The sequence below is a fragment of the Phocoena phocoena genome, chromosome 9 (assembly GCF_963924675.1).
Source record: "Phocoena phocoena chromosome 9, mPhoPho1.1, whole genome shotgun sequence".
In the NCBI taxonomy this organism is placed as follows: domain Eukaryota; kingdom Metazoa; phylum Chordata; class Mammalia; order Artiodactyla; family Phocoenidae; genus Phocoena; species Phocoena phocoena.
In genome coordinates, this window is record NC_089227.1 from 10032973 (window position 1) to 10055017 (window position 22045).

At 40.7% G+C, this 22045-nt stretch overlaps 1 protein-coding gene across 1 annotated transcript in view; it reads right to left on the reverse strand.

The window, feature by feature from the left end:
• Positions 1-22045, reverse strand: part of STK17A (serine/threonine kinase 17a) — a 37273-nt gene that overhangs the window by 7983 nt on the left and 7245 nt on the right. The window contains exons 2-3 of the mRNA XM_065883825.1: positions 18829-19041; positions 7357-7501 (exon numbers count right to left, since the gene is read on the reverse strand). Of these exons, the coding sequence (XP_065739897.1) occupies positions 7357-7501; positions 18829-19041 (358 nt within the window). The remainder of the gene's footprint in view (positions 1-7356; positions 7502-18828; positions 19042-22045) is intronic.

Genomic DNA, 22045 nt, shown 5'->3' on the forward strand with positions numbered 1-22045 from the left:
GAGCAAGGGGAGGGACAGAGGACATTCCAGGGAAAGGCAAGACCGCAGGCCAAAGTACACAGGGGAGCCAGCACACAGCACGATGTGCAAGGGACTGTCAAATACAACCACGCAGCTGGAAACAGCCTTCTGAAAAACGTGCCTTTAGCCTGTTTTTAAAAGTCTCTAGGGGGAGAGAGACAGAGTGAGGAAGATATGATGAAGCATGGAATGAAAGGAAAGAAATTTTACACGTAACAGAGGCAAAATCCACAGGCCGTCATGACTGATGCCATGTGGGGGCAGGAAGAGGGCACGGTGTCGTTCGCTGACTGACACACGGGGTCCGCAGAGAGGACCATCGCTTCAGCTTTCCCAGGACCAGCCAGGACAGCTGGAAATTCAGCCTGGAGAGACAGCAAGGCCAAGGACACGGCTTTGGGGGCCTGTGGCACACAGGAAAGGCTAAAAGCATGGAAGCAAATGAGAAGAAGAGTGTACCGCAAGAAGAGAAGTGGGCCGAGAGGAAGGATGGCTGATAACTACGTTTCGGGGTAAACACCAGGAGTCAGGAAAGAGAAGAGACACTGGTCCGCGAGCGAGAACCCAGGTGTAACATTAGAGCAGGAAACCGGGAGAAGAGCGCCATCAGACGGGACAAGGGGAAGAACGATGACCATGAGCGAACTCAAAGAAAGGAACTTTTAGTAAAATGGTGGGAGAAAAAGCTAGCTTACAATAGGCTGAAAAACAAATGGAAAGGCTAAGAGATCTAGTACCGGTGGTTTTGACTTAAATATCTTCTGATACCCTTGAAGCCAGTGCTGGCCTATGGAAAGGTAATTTAAAGTTTCCTAGTAGCCATATTACAAAAAGTAAAATGGAACAGGTGAAATTAAATGTATTTATTTAACTCAGTATATCTAAAAGGTTATACCTTCAACATGTAATTAATAGGGAAAATTATTGAGATAGTTTGCTTTTTTTCATACTAAGTCTCTGGATTTCACACTCTGAAATGGTGTGGATTTCACACTCTGAGCACAACCTAGTTCAGACGAGCCACGTTCCAAGTGCTCTAAAGCACCACGTGGCCAGTGGCACTGGGTTGATGGTGCAACGTTAAACTCCTTAAGAGAAAAAAAAGATGCAATGACACCCCAAGAAACGGTCAGGGAATTCTTAGTGTCTCTTACCCACTGTCCTAATTTACTACCACTATGCAATTATGGAATGATAGTTTGTTTTGAAAACAAATTCATCAAAATAACTAAGACTTTTCTGCCTACAGTGAAACAACCACACTGTGGCTCAGTATCATCTCTAATTTTGTATAAAAACCTGTTTTGTCTTTTTCTTGTAAATCACAGACAGTTCTGGCTACAGTAAAAACTTAAAACTGAATGAAAGACCAAAACAACAAGTTGCTGTCACTGTAGAAGCTTCCACTGCAGACGCGTGCTCAACGGTTACAGATACCCAAACCAGATAGAGTGCCCCCCACCCAAGACTGAGAAGCTCAACTGATCAGCGTTAGAATCAATGTCTCTTTTCAATGACAAACTAACTGTAGAGGTTCTGGTAACATAAACTTCCTTATAAAGCCAACATTCTCTTTTTTACTTAGCTTCTAGCTATTTCTTCAGGAAAAAATCCTATGTAACATCACGATCGTGAGGCCCCAGACTTCTCAAGGCAATTTTAGTTGTATTACATGAATGATATACTACAGTACAATCAAACATCATTATTCAGGCAAATTAGATGAGAGGAGTCTGGCTCTGAATAGACATTCATCACTGCACGTGTTTTGCCTTTCCCAGTACATCAAAAACGCCAAGAGAAATACTGCTAATTACCAGATCTTTTTAAGGTTCATTTGTGATTAACAAGACCTGCTCATTCTGGGAATGTTTTTAAATAGTATTTGTTCCCTTAAAGTAGATTAAACATCTTTCCCTTACATTGTGTTTACTCTTTACCTTCCATGGGAAATGCTTTCTTTAGTTATTACGCAACAGCTAGTTGGTTTGGTGGTAACGTAGTAAATTCTGTAGTAGTGTGACCAAATTCTTAAAATGTTACCTTAGTATTTGAAATCAAGGCTTAGTCACAGCATCCATAATCTGCCAAAGTGAGAGACGTTAAACCCTTGAAAGAGAGATTGCTAGAAAAAACACACGTCTCATAAAATCACAGCTTTCGGAACTTCACAGTTAACGTTTATTATGTCCTCTCGTCCAACTGTGCCCTGGTTTGACTACAGGTACGTTTTTAAAGTAGACCGTACTCCTCTAAATAAAATATAAGACTATAATCTCCGTCATTTCTGAAAATATCCATCAGTTTCTGAAAACATGTGCTAAAAGAAAGATAAGTACCTTTACATTTACAGCTTAGTTAGACCTCCTCTCTGTGGAATCCAGTTCATGACAGAGGCTGCGGCTCAATACTTAGTTCTATTTAAGATGCACGCATCCCAAGTGGTAAAAAGAGAAAAATACAAGGGCCACAGAGAGGTAATGAGAGTGGAATAAGTGGGAAACATACAACCTGTCCCCAAATAGACAAGTGGGAGTAGAGGAGTGCTCCTAAAATCTTATTTCTCAGCTTCGTGGGGGAATCCTTTTATTTATCTGGGTAGCTTCACTTCTGTACATAATCTACCATTTACTGAGCAATCACCACTGGATGAGATCATTGTAGACTTGAGGCTAATCTGCTCAATAAGGCTTCAGGTACCATGGACAGCATTTTAAGGAACATTTTATCAGCCCACGAAAGTTCAAGTAAATTGACTTTTTATGCACTAAAACCCAGGTCAGAGTATAGAAATAGGTTAATAATCCTGTCTAAATAAATTTGGGAAACTGTTTAGAAATGTTACATGTTACCCCTCTTTCAAGTAAAACATTGATGCTTAAACTATCAGTGATCAACTTAATCTCAGATGGGAAAGTTCCAGCTTCTAATTCCTAGTCTGCTCCTCTGCTTCCCATTATACATATCACAGGGTGGACGGGTTTAATGACTGAATACCTAGTACAGAACTGCTGGAAGATCTGACCAGTACAAGACCATCTGAACACAAACAGCCTTGGATTTTAAGACTGGATTTTTTTGTGCCCCTTTTGGTCAGTCCTCCCCTTGACTGATGTAAAAGCAGGCCATTACACCCGTGACTAGCTCAGCAAATTACTGAGATGGTTTCGAGCCTTGAGCTTGTCCTGACTCTGGCAGAGTTGCTGTTACTGAGACTTGTCAGTCCTGCCATGATTTACGTGCAAAGGAATGGGCTCTCCCTTAATCACACACACTTCAGTGTCTTCAATTTTCGTAGATGCATAAACATCCCAACATCTGCATCTGCTACTCCTTAAAGAGCTTCCCATGTTCAGCTGAAGATACAGGCCTGCCTCGTTTTACTGCATTTCACAGCTATTTCGTTTTTTACCAATTGAAGGTCTGAGGCAACCCTGCGTCGAGCAAGCCTTGGCGCCGTTTTTCAAACAGCATTTGCTCACTTTGAGTCTCTGTGTCACATTTTGGTAATCCTCACAGTATTTCAGGCTTTTTCATTATATTTGTTGTGCTGACCTGTGATCAGTGACCTTGGCACTGGGAAAGATGGTGTGACTCGCTTTACTGCGATATTCACTCTACTGTGGTGTCTGGAAGCAAACCCGCCACATCTCTGAGGCCTGCCTGCATCTGGCTGAGAGTCTTCAGCGAATCAGTCTTTTGGCAAACTGACCGTTCGGGGTCGACCGGAGTGAGTAGTGTATTTCCCGTTCTGTCAATTACCACTTTTCAAAGAGGCAACTATAATAGTTATTCTAACTAACTTCTGTCTCTGGGATGAGAACTGCCCATTTTCACCATAAGGGGGAATAAATGGTCTACTGACTCAAAGCTCCCATATATACCAGGGTTATCACTTTTCACAGAATTAAAACGTAAGAAAACACATTTAGCTCTATAGCTTCGTCTTTCAGGCTCTGATAGAGACTGAGAGTCAGCATTATAAACAAATCATCACTGGGCAGACGGTTGTTAAAAGATGCAGGACAGCAGACTCTCTTTGTCCAGACTCACGGGGGACATGGAAATCAACTTGGAAATGACCTTTTGATAGAAATCATTCCCGTCTGCACTGCTGCCTTTCCAACCCCATCTCCAACCTTTCCCCTCCAGAGTTCACTGAGAAACAAGTCTGACTGCACGTGTGCAGAGTGTGAGGGCAGAAGACAGGCTGAGAACCTTCCAGGCCACCTTGTCCTCTAGCTCTTCTGGGTCTAGGAAACATGGAAAGTCCTGTTTCCAACATCAAAGGCCCATCATCAAAGCCTCTATTAAAGCTGGAAAGAATTCTACACTGAGTGCACTGGGGAGAAAGGATATGATTTATACTGAGTGTATTAGGGAGACAGGGATATAATTTCACTGTGTAAATACACAGTCGAACCTGGTATTCAAGAACTTAATATTCACTCTTGACTGCTTTCAAGTAACATCAAAGACGCATGACACGTGGTGTTGGCAACCCGTCTGACTCGCTACCTAATTAGCTCCTTTTCTGAATAACGTCGTAGGTGGAGCTGCCATAAATTGAAAGCTCATTTCCTATAGATGTGATATTATTTAAATTGGTGTTCTGTTCCTGGAGGTCGTTTTTACATCATAAAACTAGCAAAACGTCATAGAAATAAATGTATGATTTTACAAAGTTAAGTGTGTAAAACCAAACATGAGAGAAGGCTTAGCACAGATATTACTTTGGGGACATTTTCCTCACGGCTGGTACTAACTGAGGCTTTTTTTTTTTTTTTTTTTTTTTGCGGTACGCGGGCCTCTCACTGCTGTGGCCTCTCCCGCTGCGGAGCACAGGCTCCGGACGCGCAGGCTCAGTGGCCATGGCTCACGGGCCCAGCCGCTCCGCGGCACGTGGAATCTTCCCGGACCGGGGCACGAACCCGTGCCCCCTGCATCGGCAGGTGGACTCTCAACCACTGCGCCACCAGGGATGCCCTGAGGCTTCTTAAAGTCTGAGTCCACTGAAGTCTGGACTGCAGAGACCATCTCTTCCTGGCAAGTGTTCCTGAGCGAAGCACGGTGGCTGTGTCCCGCACCCAGGATCTTTGAATTTCTAATGCATACGATGTGCTAAAGGGACAAAACAAAGCCCCAGCTCCCTTGCGCATGCTCTGAGGGTTTCACCTAGGTGATCCCTAAGGCCACTGCAGCATCAGCCTCCTGGGACTACTCGTGGGTGCACAAATGTCCACACCTGCCTTCAAAAAATGGCACCGTGCTGTAACCGCCCACTTTAGACACTACACTAAGAAATCAGTGTCCCGGAGAAAAAAAGAACTGTTAACAAAATGAAATATTAGCACCTTGCAGAAAAGAACAAGAAGGTTTCCATATAATTTCCTTTCCCCTGTATTTTTCTGTAGGAAACTAGCATTTGAAGGATAACCTATTACCTTTCCACCTAATTTCAAATGGAATTTGATCAAGTTTACTTATGGAGTCACTTCCTGGTTATATACACCACACACTCCTCGAGAGCGTTCCTTCGTGCAAAAGGGATTAAACACTGCCATGTATACAGCACGGTATGTATACAGCATGGTACGTGTACAGCACGCTACGTGTACAGTACGGTACGTGTACAGTATGGTGTGTATGAGGTGTCACAGAGTGTGCCATCCAGCAGCAGCTGAGTGGCACCTGCATCCGCAGGACTGGCATCACCTGGCCCTGCCCTGAATGTGAAACTTGCTGGGGCCCAGCAATTTGTTTTAACAAGCCTCTCAGGTGACCCTGACCCGGGTCAAAGCTGGAGAGCCACTGCCGAAAGCATCTCCTTTCTGCTGGAAGCTTACGACGGCAGGGGTCAGGGTGGATGGGCAGGTGAGTGAGACGAGGCCGCAGAAGCTCAGGAGAGGAAAGTGGTTTTGGGTCCGGGGGTTCGGCCCTGTCAGGGTACCCTCCTTCCTCACCCCCTCCCCTCTGGCTGACAAGGCTGATAAGACGCTGGAGTCACTGGGGTGTGTTCTGTGCTAGAGGACTGTCTCACTTCCACAAAGCCCCACCTGGACTTGACAGGGAAGCAACCATGGGAAAACCAACAGAGGTCTTAGACGCTTTTCTCCTCAGCTGCCTGAAGGAATATGCTCTGAATACCTGCGATGGACATTTACTGTTTGTCCCCTGAGCGCCCATTCTCTAGTCTTTGAGAAATGAAACTGGTCTGAGAACCCATCCCTTCCCCACTCTCAGTCCACATCAACGCTGGGCTGGGAGCAGGGCTTGACCCCTCTCGGTGGGTGCATATGACACCGATGGCACTGGCCTGGCCGTCAAAGCCCTGCACCCTGGACCAGTGCACCAATTCTTTCTGGGTTGATCTAAGCTGGTTTGAGTGGGTCTCAGGACTTCTGAATGAGCCAGTGACCTGAGAGCAGCTCTTTCCTGCTGAGTCTCAGGGCAGTTGTGAGGGTAAAAAACGGTTGCATCTAACTCACCACCATTTTATTGCCATTTGGAGGAGGTAGAGCTGAGAACTGAAGAAAAACCAAGTGCTGGCAATACCTGGATGAATGAATAGTGCTGTAACTGCAGCCAGAATTACCCTGGACGTTTTAGCCAATGAAAGTTCCTCTTTCGATTACCCTGCTTTCAGCTGGCGTCCGCGTCACTTGAAAGGATGGTGACTGATACCACCCTTTGTATTTTCTCTCCTCCTTCCTCCCCTTCCTTCTTTGACAATTTCAAATTAAAAATCTACCTGCCTCTGATTGCTTTCATTCCCTAATTTATTTTATTTATTGCTGCCTGCCTAATTTTCCACAACACTGCTTTTCAAATATTTCTGCTCAAAAGTCACCTATCACTCCATGACATGTGAACCCCAGGAATCTGGCCTTTTCTCAACTTTCAATATCTCCTACGTCACCTTTCAATTCCAAAGGAACTTTTCCATTTATTTTTGTCCAAACACATCACAAGTATTCCTAACTCTTTTGAGTTAACTTTCTCCTATTCTTCTCTACCTATCTAAATCCTAACTTTTTGGAAAGGTCTAGCTCAAGCCCTGTCTCCACCAGGAAGCCTTCACCTACCACAGCAATACCCTCGAAGCTCCATTTCCGGGGCAATGTATTATTATTTATCTTTCTATGTATGCACATGTGCATTCTCTCCCTGATAAAACTGGCTAGAGGATACAAGTTATGACTCAATTCTTATATCCTTGTTACCTAATAAAACACACAAACCCGACAAATATTGGAGGAAACCACTGTGAGATATCTCGCATCTAGAGTGTCATTCTCCAGCAACCTCAAAACTGTAAAGTAATTCAGCTCTTACCTTCAAATCAAGATGAACTACGTCATGAGCGTGTAAAAAGCGAACACCTTCTAAAATCTGCCGCATGAGTCTCTGAACATCTTTTTCCTTAAAGGCTTCTTCTCTGTCTGCAACACACTGGTCAAAGATTTCACCCCCAGCAGCACTAGAGAAGATGAGAAGCACATTTTCAATAGAAAGGAAGAGGACTCATTAAAAATAGCCTTTGTGTTCTTAATATTTAGACACAGTAGGTATCTTTATTTACATAGACTATAATGTGAATGTGTGTAAACTTTCGTCCACCTATATGCTGAAATCCAATATTTTTAAGTAAAAATTGAAGCTCAGATAAGCATTTCCAAAGCTAAATAAAAACATCAGCTTCAGAACTTCAAGAACTAAACCTTAGTAGTAAAATATATTAACACACTTTCAAGTAAAAAAATTCTCAAGAATTTTTAGTTACAGAATACATAAAAATATTGTTTTTGTAAAAAATGCAAATAAAGCAAATACCCTCCATTGAAGACCCTTCCCCCAGTCCAGAGCTACATTTAGAAGTAAGTTCTGTTATCACTCAGGTGTACCCCAACCTTCCAGATTTTTAAAATATATTTAAATGCATACAAAAATATTAGTTTTCTGGATTTTTAAATACATATAAATGGCAACATTCTGATACTGTTCTATTACTTTTTTAATTACTTAAACATGCCTTAAGAGTCTTTTCCATGATGGTTTTATATCTATCTCATAATTTTTATCTTTTATTTTTTAAATTTTTTGGCTGACTTGGATCTTCATTGCTGCAGGCAGGCTTTCTCTAGATGAGGCGAGCAGGGGCTATTCTTCGTTGTGGTGGCTTCTCTTGTCACGGAGCACGGGCTCTAGGCGCATGGGCTTCAGTAGTTGCAGCACGTGGGCTCAGTAGTTGCGGCACGCGGGGCCCTAGGAGGCACGGGCTTCAGTAGTTGCAGCGCATGGGTTCAGTAGTTGTGGCTAGTGGGCTTAGTTGCTCTGGGGCATGTGGGATCTTCCCAGACCAGGGATCCAACCCATGTCCCCTGCATTGGCAGGTGGATTCTTAACCACTGTGCCACCAGAGAAGTCCTACCTCAGAATTTTTAATTCCTGCAAACTTGTGAATAGAAAAACCATAGTTTATTTAGCCATTCCCCTTTGAAGGACATTTAGGTTTTTTTTTCCCCCCCTAATTATTCATGATTATAAAGAATGCTGTGATGCGAAGGTGTGTGAAGGTTCCTGTCAGCGCCTGTGTCAGTAAGTAGTCTTCAACGTAGATACTGGGATGAAACTGCTGGTGTGAAAGGAATGTGCTTTTGAAATTTCAGTAGATATGACCTAGGCTCACCAAAAGAGCGGTAGGAACTTAAACTTTCTTCCACCCTCTGGCCAAAGCACCTCAGTTTTTTTTTTTCCTCTGAATAATTTTGCCAATAAAAGAAACAAATCATTTACAATTTTTCTTTTCCTTCAGCAGAAATTCCATATTTTAACAATTTGTTCTTACCATAACTGACAGCTCATGTCCTATCTCAAATTTTCCTTTATGTTTTTTTTTTTAAAAAAAGACTGGATTGCTTCCATGAAGTTGTTATAAAAATTAATGTGAAATACGCATCTCCGAACAGCCATGCTACTGTCAAACAAAAGCTACTCATTCGTTTCCTTTTCATAAGATAATTTAGTTCTTTCCTGCCTTTTTTTTTGTTAGGGCAATCTTACTTTCCAAATTCTGTCTATAAAAGGAAACAAAAATTTTCACCAAAGTCAGCTAAGAACCTATTTAAGTTTAGCTGAAAAGCTGTAGGTGGTGAGAGTGAAAGAAAATAACTCGCTGGCTGATTCAAATTTTCATCTGGTTAAACCTATACAACTGACAATTATATTTTAATTACAGTATGAGAAAAGCATACATGAAAGCATCAAAACAATGTTTATGTAATTAACTGTAAAATGGCCATCACACATTCCGGCAAGGCTGAAGTGATGCGTAACGCATGAGGAAGGAAAGGGTGAGCGTTGAGGACAGAAGCAGGCAGTAAGTTAGTGACAGCCCGGCAGTGCTGTACGCTGGGCAGGCAGGTAGCACGCGCTGAGTGCACTCGGCCGCAGCAGCTAGAGATGCGCCAGGATGCGATGTACAGTCCACGGAGTCCCCTGCACGTGAAGGCTACACTCACAACTGCCTGCTTTCCTCAGCTGAGACAGACAAATGCATTTTGGTTGCAGAAGTTCGCCACAGTCTCTCAATTTACTGTCCTCTGGGCCTCTCAGCTCAAAACCACCACCCACAATAAAATTCAATAGCGGTCAATTTACATAAATACAAGGATTTCTTCACCTAAAGTTTAAGAACAATTTATTATTAGTCCTTTCCACTATGATGTTTACCCATTCTCCCTTTAACAAAAGGGTTTTCCTCTCTGTTTTCCCAAGAATGTAAGCAGTTCACATAAGCACAAAATGTGAAGCGCAAAACCAGTTTTCTAAAGATTTTCCAGGATGTACTTCAAATGCAGGCTATTGTAATAAAAAAAACTGTAAAAGCCAGCCTTGAGCGATCAGTAAGACTTAACATACCCTCTCGGTACAACGTACGACCACCGTACCATCTCATCCTACTTACATTTAAGCCTGACCCATTTAACTGTCATATTAACTAATGGAACCAAGTAAAATTTTACTAAGGAACAACTTGAGATGTTAAAAGCATCTGTCAAGTATGGTAACAGAAAACACAAGAATATTAACAACTACTTCGCACAAAGCACCTTCCTTCACACAGAAGTTTGCGTGGGAAGGAAGGTGCTTCACACCTGTGTGTGTGTCCTCGAGCAGCAGTTTTGCTATGTCTCCCTTTCACTACAGCAAGACTTCCACAGCTTTATTACAGTACACTTTACTCCAGCAGTGCTTATTTTCCACAACTTCAAAATTACAAACAAACGAATTCATTTAACTTTTTACCTAAATATCTTTTACAAAACAATTAACTCAAGGGCTTTTCCAAAAATTTGCCACCAAAACGATTTTTACACAAAACATTAAGAACAGTGAATTTCAATTTTCTAGTTAGTGGTCCTCAGAAAGCTGTAAGTATCTCTTTGTCAACATTATTCAGAGCCATATAAACGATGTTTAGAAGCTAAGTGTAACTGACTTTCCCTGGCTGCTTGCACCTTAGCTGGATCACAGCTTCCAGACTTAGGCACCAGACACTCCTTTTTCTACCTAAACCAGCATTTCCATTTCTATCCCATGTAGAGGCCCAGTTTGGATCTTTACTCCCTCACTATTCAAATTCAACAAATATCAATCAAATACGTTAGAGGCCCTGTGCTATGTGCTAGGCCAAGGAAGATAAATTATAAGTTTTAGTTGGGAAGAGAAAGACGAAAGATAATTTTCGGAATATGTATGCATAAATACACATGAGTGTGAAGTTATATATCAAGTGATTTGATAACTTAGCAAGTGAGCAATTAATTGGAAGGAAAGAGAAAAAAAATCTTAGAAAGATGACACTTATTGTGAGCCTTCAGGAATGAACAGGAATCCACTAGATGGAATGGCAGGAGTGCATCCCAGGCAGAGTGGACATATGTGTAAGGGCCTGTTGGTGTGACAAATAACTGGTACACTCACAGAAGGATGAGCGGCTACTTCCCCTTTCACCCAAATGGTACGGAACTTGCCATCTACTCATAAACAACGAGAAAATGAGCCAAGTATATGAACCAACTGTTTTCAGACATAAGAACAACAGGCCGTTAGGACCATTATCCCTGAGGTGGAGGCACAAGCAGGCTGAGCCCTACGCTCTTTCTACTTGGAGGTAATTTACAGCACGTGGTACAGGGCTGGGGAGGATCCCAAGCAGAACAGCAGCCTTGCTAAATTGAGGAGGTAGGAAGGGAGTTTGACAAGGCTAAGGCAGCTGGACTTTGTACAGGCAGAGGACCAGGGACGAGAGTTCTACACAGAGAGAGACCTGCAGACATCTGCTTAGTTGTATCGCAGAGTCTTAGACAAGGTACTTACATGCACATTCGCTGATAAAACTGAGGTCAGGCAAAGAACTACCAGGAAATCATAAGCTGAACAAGCCCTAGCATTCACCAAGGACAGAATAAGATATCTGAATTTTACCCAGTTTGAGGAGAAAAACCATGCCAAGCACCTGGGGCATTCAGCAGACCCCCCAGAATGCCATATTTTAGCCTTATTAAAGGCTAAAGTATCCCTAGACCTGCCCAGTAAGTCTGATCCACAAGTAATTTAACTGCCTGCCAAAACAAACATCACCATTCTTTTAGTGGAAGATCATAAAATCCACCCAGCACTGTGCCATTCTAAATATATGGCATCCTTCCAAAAAATACTAGCCATCTGAAAATGCCACCACTTACAACTCACAACTAACAGGAAAATAAAAACAGACCCAGACATGACGGAATTGGCAGGTAAGGACTTTAAAACAGGTATTATAAATACACTGAAGGATTTAGAGTAAAGTATAAACACAACAAGGAGAGAGATGGAAGGTATGAAAAGAACCACATGGAATTGCTAGAGAATGAAAAATACAATATTTATAGTGAAGATTTCACTGGCCAGGCTTTACAGCAGATCAGACACTATAGAAGAATCAGCAAATCTGAAGACGGAAATGGAAGCCATCTATCTAAAGTACGGGGGGTGTGGGGCGGAGAATAAATAGGACCCTAGGGACCTGAGCGACAGCATCAACCAGTTTAACACACTGTATTGAGGAAACGAGAAGAGAGAGGTGGGGGCAGAAAAATATCTTTTTAAATAATTGCCGAAAAATCGCCAAATCTGATAAAAACTAAAAGATCCACGTAGCTCAATAAACCCCAAGCAGGATAAACAAAGAAAATCAAGGCACTTTATATTCAAGTTGCTGAAAACCAGTGTGAAAGAGAAAAATCTTTAAAAAGGCACACATACAGGGGTATTAAGAATCAACACAGACTTCTTGTCATAAACAATGCAAGGCAGATGACAATGCAATGGTATCTTTAAGGACTGAGAGAGAGAAAAAGTGTACCTAGAATGCAGGGGGAGGTTGGAGAAGTACTAGCAGGAGATGAGGTAGAACAGAAGTCAGACAGAAAAGCATGGGACACAGTCCAAACAACCTGAAAAATCCCAAGTAAGGCAATGATGGCTGGTACATAACGCTGAATATCTCCTTCAGAAGCACTCCCTAGCCTCTCTGGTGGAGTAAAGGTGCACAGTGCACGGCTAAAAGCTTTGGAATCACACACTCCTGGGCTAAATCTTGTGGTGTGATCTTAGGTTGATTATTATTCTGAAATTCTTTTTCTCACATATAAAATCTTGTTCTAAAATTTGTAAATAAAACAATTTCAGAGCTTCCCTGGTGGCGCAGTGGTTGAGAGTCCGCCTGCCGATGCAGGGGACACGGGTTTGTGCCCTGGTCCGGGAAGATCCCACATGCTGCGAAGCAGCTGGGCCCGTGAGCCATGGCCGCTGAGTCTGTGCGTACGGAGCCTGTGCTCCCCAACGGAAGAGGCCACAACAGTGAGAGGCCTGCGTACCGCAAAAAAAAAAACAACCCAAAAAACCCCCCAAAAAACAATTTCAGTTGCAGGATACAAAATCAGTATACCAAAATCAGTGTGTTTCTTCTATACACTAACAATGAACTATCAGAAAGAGAAATTAACAAAACAATCCCATTTTCAATAACATCAAAAAGAATAGAATTCTTAGGAATATTTTTAACCAAGAAATGATATATCTATACATGGAAAACCAAGACACTGGTGAAAAAAACTGAAGAAGACACAAATAAATGGAAAGACATTCTGCTCATGGCCTGGAAGAATTAATATTATTAAATATCCATACTACCCAAAGTGATCTACAGATTCAATGCAATTCCTATCAAAATTCCAATGGCATTTTTCACAGAGAAAAAACAATCCTAAAATTTGTATGGAACCACAAAAGACGCCAAATACCCAAAGCAATCTTGAGGAAGAACAAATCTGGAGGCATCAGCCCAGTTTCAAAATATATTACAAAGCTGTAGTATAGAACAGTATGGTATTGGCATAGAAACAGACATATAGATCAATGGAACAGAACAGAAAGCCCAGAAATAAAATCATGCATATATCATTATTTAACTTATAACAAAGTATAAAGAGAAGTATAAAGTATAAAGAGTATACAATGGGGGAAGAACAGTCTCTTCAATAAATGGTATTTGGAAAACTCGATATTCACATGCAAATGAAGGAAACTGGACCCCTACCTACACATACACGAAAGTCAACTCAAAATGGATCAAAGACTTGAATGTAAGACCTGAAATCATAAAACTCCTAGAAGAAAACATAGGGGGTAAGTTCCTTGACATCAGTCCTGGCAATGATTTTTTGGATTTGATAACAAAAGCAAAAATAAACAACTGGGACTACATCAAATTAAAAAGCTTCTGCACAGCTGAGGAAATCATCACAAAATAAAAAGGCAACTACGGAATGGGAGAAAATATTTGCAAATCATATATCTGATAAGGGGTTAGTATCCAAAGTATATAAAGAACTCATACAACTGAATAGCAAAAGACCAAATACTCCAATTAAAAAAATGGGCAGAGGAACTACATAGATATGTTCGCAAAGAAGACACACAGATGGCCAACAGACACATGAAAAGGTCCTCAACATCACTAATCATTGGGGAAATGCAAATCAAAACCACAATGAGCTATCATCACCTCATACCTGTTAGGATGGCTATCATCAAAAAGGCAAGAGACAGAAAGTGTTGGCAAGGATGTGGAAGAAAGGGAACCCTTGTGCACTGTTGATGGGAATGTAAATTGGTGCAGCCACTCTGGAAAACAGTAGGGAGGTTCCTCAAAAAATTAAAAATAGAACTAACATATGATCCAGCAATTCCACTTCTGGGTATGTATCCAAAAGAAATGAAAGCAGGATCTCGAAGAGATATCTACACTCCCATGTTCACTGCAGGCTTCTTCACAATAGCTAACATATGGAAACAATCTGAGTGTCTGTCAAAACATGAATGGGTAAAGAAGATGTGGTGTCTATATATATATATATATATATATATATATATATATATGTATAATGTAATACTGTTCAGCCACAAGAAAGAATGACATCCTGCCATTTGCAAAAATGTGGATAGGACTTGAGGGCATCATGCTAAGTGAAATAAGTCACACAGAAAAGGACAAACACTGTATGATATCACTTATAGGTGGAATCTACAAAAGGCAAACTCCAATGGAAATAGAGATTAGAATGTTGTTACCAGGGACTGGGGTGGGGAAAAGGAGCTGTTGGTCAGAGTATAAGCTTCTAGTTATAAGGTAAGTTCTGGGGATCTAATGTAACTATCATTATTACAGTTAATAATACTGTGTTATATACTTGAAAGTTGCTAAGAGAGTAGATCTTAAATGTTCTCACCACAAGAAAGAATTGGTAATTACGTGACGTGATGCAGGTGTTAGCTAAGGCCCTGGTGGTAATCATTCTGCAAGATGTACGTGTACCAAGACGTTGCAGACCTCAAACTTACAGCATGTTCTATGTCAATCACATCTTGTAAAGCTGGAGAAAATTTAAAACTAAAATGCACAAATAATGTATATAAAGCATATAAATGATGTATACAAAGCTGGCAGAGAAGACCTAGCACAGTGCCTGGCACATAGTAAATTCTTAACTACGACTATTAACACCTCATCTATGTTCCCACAGCAATTAACAAGAATTCTAGTAAAACACCAAGGTTGTTGCCATCATTTCTATCTCTTTCACTAAACTATAGCACTTGGAACAAAGGGGTTATACAATTTTCACTTTCGTATTACCAGCACCTTAGTATCCAGAGCACATGGCAGGTGGAATGAGTAATACAGTAATCATGAACCTGCCTGTTTCCATAACAACAATCTGTTGACATGGCCGAGAATTCTGATATCTCAATGTCCAAAGTCTAATTCTAAGACTTCCTCTTCAAACAAAAAGTAGAACACAAAAAGTTTTGGCCAAATCATACTGTTTTGTAGTTCTAGAAACATGATCATGGAAGCAACAGAAGCTACCAAAGATTTCTAAGCAGGGGAATAATATTGCTGCATCTATGTGTAGGTCACCTATCCAACAGGAGCCTGAGGGATGCCCTAGAATTGAAGCCAGAGTGATCAGCTAAGCAGCTACTGTGGAAGTCCATGCGAGAGAGAGGACCCAACACAGAGGAGAAACACAATGCAAAAGGGACCAGCAGGGGAGAGGTTCAAGTGGAAGACTTGGTAATTCATGACACACGAGCATTAAATGAGACAAAGCAATCAAGATAGACCCAAGGTTTCTACTTGAGTGATGAAATGAACAGGGATACCACTGGAAGTGGGGAGCAAAGAAACAGGGGCATTAGAAGGGCAGCAATGCAGGGGTGAAAACATACTGATCGGGCATTGGTCACGATGTGCAGGTGGATTCAGGGATATGCAGTAGAGCAGCTGGAGCTGAGGGAAAGGTCTGACGCTGGAGATAAAGATTTGGAAATAACCAGCAATAACCAGCATGTAAAAAATAGCTGAAGCCACAAAAATGGATTGTTATCATCCAGGGTAAACGTGCAGAATATAAACGTATGACCAGAGTAACACTAATGAGCTGTGGGGAGCATTTATATTTATATAGTAGATGAAGGGGAAAAGGCTCTACGATTTAAAAAACAAAAGAGGGCCATGAAAGCCAAGGAAGAACATAATTGCAAGAGAAGAAGGTATAATATCAAGTGTTTAAAGAGAGTAAGAAGTAGAATGAACACTAAAATGAGGAGATCGATTTTGGCAAACAGGGCTGATGACCTCATGAAAGTTTTAGGAGAGCAGATGGCATTAGACTGAAAAGTGATGGAGTATCGGCACACGAGCAGATGGATGGATCAATGAAGTAGAACAAAATTGACTGGAAGGTGAGGAGAGCTGTAAATTCAGACGACTCCTTTAAAGACCACAGCAGTAAAGGAAAGAGAAGGGCAGGGCATTAGTTCACAAAGAGTCAAAGCTGCGGACCAGGAATTTTAGGAGAGAAGTGACTGAAATCCTGGAAGATGGAGGGAAAAGAATCACTAGAGGAGCGCGACTCTGAGAGAGAGGTTAGATAAGTGACTAAAATGTAAAACTCAAGTCCTAGAAAAGGAAGAGGATTAAAGAACATATGTCAAAGTTTTAGCCTTCGAGTTAAGGAGTGGAATCTCTTCCTCCGCACGGAAGGCAAGCAGGTGAGAGCAGTTAGAGAGGGATGCTGAGGCGTGTGTCTGATGGCCTTTATTTCCTCCATAAAGGAAGAGAAGCCTCGGTGTCTAACAGGTGGGAAGTGGGTGACACAGTAAGTGTGGTCAAGGTTTTGATTAGCTCCTGCCCACCTGCCAGGGATGGTAAAAGAAGGGGCTGAGAGATTAGGTAAAGAATTACCCAGGTACACCAAGAGCCCAGCTGAGGATGCAACTCTCACCCTCGTAATAAGCAGACTGAAGACTACGCAAGTACTCCCAAGAACGGGCAGGAGGAGGGACACACAGCCTGCGTCCCATGTTTCAAACGGGCAGAAGGAGTTGCAGAGGGAGAGCAACAGAAAGAAGGAAGTAACGTGAGGCGCTGGTGAGGGACCAGTTGCAGTAAGGACCACAGAAGGGAAGGGAATGTAACAGAAGAAAAGGCAGGAGCAGATGGAAGGCTGAAGACCTGCGCAGAGGCTGAAGAGCAGGTTTGTGAGGACGGGAGAGGAATGAGGAGATGATGGCTGGAAGGTCTCTTCCGGATCAATTTCCAATCCTAACTTAAGCCTCCAGGACAAACCGAAAACCAAAATCCTCTCAACCAACCTTTCTTTTTACAACTGGAAAACAACTGCACGGAGATATAATCCACAGCGACTACATTTCTTAAGCATTTGATCATTTGTGGATATTTCTATTATAATTAAAAATACACAATGGAAAACACTTTCATGCTTTCCATTGTTCACAGTTTATTTTTTCTTTGAAGGGATTCCTACAAGTGAAATTACGAATTAAAATATATAAACACAATGCTCTTGAATTATATTAGCAAGAGGAACACACTATTTTAGCCGTCCAGACTTCTCCCTCTATAAGCTTTTAAATAAAAACAAGGTAATGATAGACACGTTATTTTGTAACGTTTCTTTTTTTTAACTTAATATTTTAAAACATCTTTCTATGTAGTACATTTTTATCTACCGTATCTTTTAAAATGACTGCAGAGCAATCCATCTCATGACATGATCACTTATTTCACCAACCTCTTACCATTAAACATTTAGATTATTTCTTTTTTTGTTATGTAGATACTGCTGCACCAAACGTTTTTGTAATACATCTTTGCACAATGGCCTGATTATCTCCTTGTGAAAAAATTTATGTATGTGAAATCGCTGGGTTAAAGAGTATATATATTTTTAGGGCTTTTGATACATACTCCACACTGTTCTCCAGAAGAGTTACACCAGGTAATACTCCCACCTGTAGTATAAATGAGATGATCCAAGTCACGAGTATCACTTTTCTTCATGATATCTGACGATCTTACATAGAGAGAAATCGGCAACTTATTTTTAAATTTACATTATAAAAACTGTAAAAATCAGTATTTTTCATGTATGTATAGGCCATTTACACAGGTTTCTGTGTGGAATTTCTCTTTATATCCTTTCTTTGTCCTTTTTTTTTTTTTACACTGGGAGGTTCATGTTTCTGTGTATATTGGTAAGATCTAGTTATATATTAAAGAAATATTAATCAGTTTGGGTGAACAGATATTAGAACTATTTTTTCCCTGAGTCTTTTCATTTTGTGTTCATATTATGTACTAATAATGCTTTTTAATGTACTCAAATCTATCAATCTTTTCCTTTGGCAGGAGAAGCAGAGAAGAAAGCAGGATTTCTTAAGAAGAAAAAACTGTCCTTCATTTTCCAAAGCTGTTTTCTCTGCTGTCCTTACTTATTTACCCAAATTGGAAACATGGTATGAATCAAAACAATCATTTCTGAAAGAAGGATTAATAACTTTGATTATATGGACATGTAAGGGATTATAAAATACTTTTTATTTTAATATTATCTTGGTGCCACTTACCTTCTTACGAAAGCCTCTAATAAGAACATAAGAGAACTTATTTTCAAAGAAATTTCATTGAAGAGTGAAAACGAAAAACATAACATACATGCATCCTTGCAAATTTGGGATATGTCAAATGAATAAGAAGAACACACAAGAAAGTTCTGGAGAATCTTCAGATTTCTAAAGAACCAGGGCCTGCCACGTTATCACAGATGAGTGGCACCGATAAAGGAGTGTGGACTATGGAACGAACTCAGTAAGGGAGACGACACTTACTACTCCAGAACTAGGATCATTTCCGATGGCGTCTCATAGACTGCGTGTAAGTTAATGACCCAAGGATCGTCCTGTGCTAGTTCAAGAACAGCAATTTCATGAATTATTTCTGTCCGACAATCTTGGCCTTTTCTTCTTTTTCTCATGAACTTTGCTGCAAATTCTTTTCCAGAATCTTTCTTTATACATTTCCTCACCACTGCAAACTTCCCCCTAGAATTCAACAAAACACATTCACTGTTAAAATTGATTTTTCAGAGATGATAAATTTTAATAAAATTTCCCAACAGTCGTCAGTGGATATTCAGATTTAGGTCATATGCAATCATAAAAGTAGCAATATAACTTGGGAAACACCTCTCTAATCAAATAAAATGTAATGTGTAAATCTGCAAGATTCATTCTTCTAAATACAGAACCAAATATTAAAGCCAATATTTTTTTGCAGCGTTATATATAAATATAACTTAATTTTCCACACATTTATACGTAAAATGATTTAAATCTTAAAAAAACCATTTGACTTTTTTAAGAGAAACTGGTTATGAGAATTCTAAAATAATGAATTTCACTGTCACTAAGTGACTCTAAGAGGACACTATCACCTTCCAAAGTTATGAAAGTTAGGGATCTCATTTATATGACATCATTTCAACTACTGCATCAGCTGGAAATGTCTAGTTTTCCTATAAAGACAGATACAACAAACATTACTTTGATAGGCTCCACTACCACGCTATTATACTAATAAACAAGTCACATGGGGGATACGTATAGCGCATTGATTAAGGGATACGGTCTGGAATTAGACAGATGTGGGCTTGAATCCCCAAAACGGCTCTGCCCACTCACTCAACGCATAACCTTGGGCAATTTATTTAACCTCTTATTTAAGAAAAATCTCATTTTCCTAATCTATAAAAAAGGACACAAACGGAATCTACTTTACAGTGCTGTTGTGAGAATTAAAGAACATAATACACGTCAACTGCCTAGCATGGTACTTGCCACGTAGCAGGTACTCAGAAAACGGTTAGTAATCAGACAAATCAGTAAGCTGTAATAATCGCCACCCATAAATATCCAATACTCAAGTTGGAAGGCAACTCAGAAATCATAGAGTTGTTTGTTTTTTTTTAACCTAATGCCAAATGCCAAAGCCATGTCTCCTCTCAAACTGTGAGGTAGTCTTTTCCACTCCTGGGTGCATACCATTCTTAACAAGGCTTTCATTACAAGCCTAAACCCGGCTTCAAGTGAAGGGCTGCAGTCCTGGTCTTTTGCTGAGCAGTACTGAAGAGCCCCCATGACAGTCTATCAGGTACTGGACACAGCTAATCATTCCTCATCCCCTTAGGGTTCTGGGATTGCCTCACTGTCATGACTCATAGAACTGCTGGAAAAATGTGCCAACTGAATCTGAAGCAACTGTGCCAAGTATAATCTCATCAAAGTGTTACATGATTATTATTTTGCTGATGTTGGCACAATACAACTTAATATGCCTTTAAAAACACTTGACAGGTTTTCCATATTTCATAAATAAAATAAATGACCTAGATCATTTTCCTCTTGGATTTTTTCAAGCCAGTGTCCTCATACTATGAGTTAAATATATGTTTAAAAAATTTCAATGCAAGGCTTTAATTTGCTCTGTTAAATTCTACTGTCTAGGTTTGGGCCCGGCATTCTAGACTACTGACGTAATTTTGAGGACTAATTCTTCCTTCTTAGCTACTGTTACCCATGATTTTCATGCCTTCTGTATTTCTGTTATACCATCAGCAATAAAAATGTTACATGAAAAAATCCTCAGGCACAGCCCTACAGATGTTCAGTTAGGTGGCAATCTACCTAATAGCACCCTAATTCAGAACAAAGTTCTCTGTGTTCAACAGAAATGCGAAAGACTTTTCCATATTACTAGAGAGATTAAACAATAAACTAGGCATCACAGACTAACACCTCTTTTTATTTTACGCCACAAAATCATTAGGCTAATAACATCTCCACTGAGTTTTAAAAGGTTCCTAATGATCTTTGGATTCCTTTAAGGAAGAGAAAAAAATCATCACTAGTTTGATTTTTTTATACCTATATTTCTGAAGTTTCAAAAGAAGAGAAAAAAGAGAAAGCCTATTTTGTAAAACACTGACCAACATAATTGACAACAAGCGTCTTGCTATTAAATTAGAAATGGCTGGGTTGAACTACCCTCAAAATACTCCCACATGAAACACACAGATATCTATTGCTACCATACCTAACATTCAAGGCAACAGTACCGTGTAGTAGTAAAATACTACTTCTTACCTATCTGGCCTGAAGGTATATTTCCAAAGACCAGACACTCAACAGAGAAAAGGATCCCACACATCACTGACCTGTAAACTCTGGGAACCCTTGCTACAGAAGAACCATTGCTTAATTCAGGGGCCAGAGGCAAACACAGGGGAGAGACCTAAACTTATCTGATGTCTGTGGCCAGGCACCCACTTCTCTGGGTCACCACAGTAGGTCCCACGGCTCTCCTCCCACTCCAGTCACTACTCTTGACACCACCTTTGTTTTCGAGGAAGCATTCCTCATGGCTGCAGGTCTACCCTTTTCTTTCCCCCATATCATACACTATACTGGGAGTGGGCAAACTTTTCTGTAAAGGGCCAGAGAGCAAATATTTTTGGTTTTGCTGGCCAGACGGTCTGATCACTACTGTTCAAGTCTGCTGTCGTAGAGTAAAAGCAGCTGGAGACAACAGGTAAATGAATGGGGGCGGCTGGGTTTAAAAAAAAACAAAAACAAAACACTTTACCAACACAAACAACAAAATGTGAATTTCACATAGTTTCCATGTCATTAAATATGACTTTTCTTAATCATTTAAAAATGTAAAAATCATTCTATATAGCTGGCGAGCTTTACAAAAACAGGCAGCCAGCAGTAGGTTGCCAAGCCGTGCACTATTGCACGCTGAAGAAAACTCTTCTGCCATTCTGATACTGCACACCACTGAAACTGAGAGCAAGGCAGATCACAAGGGTCTGAGGAAACGCGCACTGGCTTCATCTCTGAATGACTGGGAGGGGAACCCTTAAAACTACTCAGAGAGTCAGAAGATGAAACGAGGTTTCCGGGAACTGTTCTTCCTGTAGAGCCACGCAGTACACAGAACTGTGAGACTCAGCCGTCAAGGTGCGGGGTCCTAGTGAACACACTA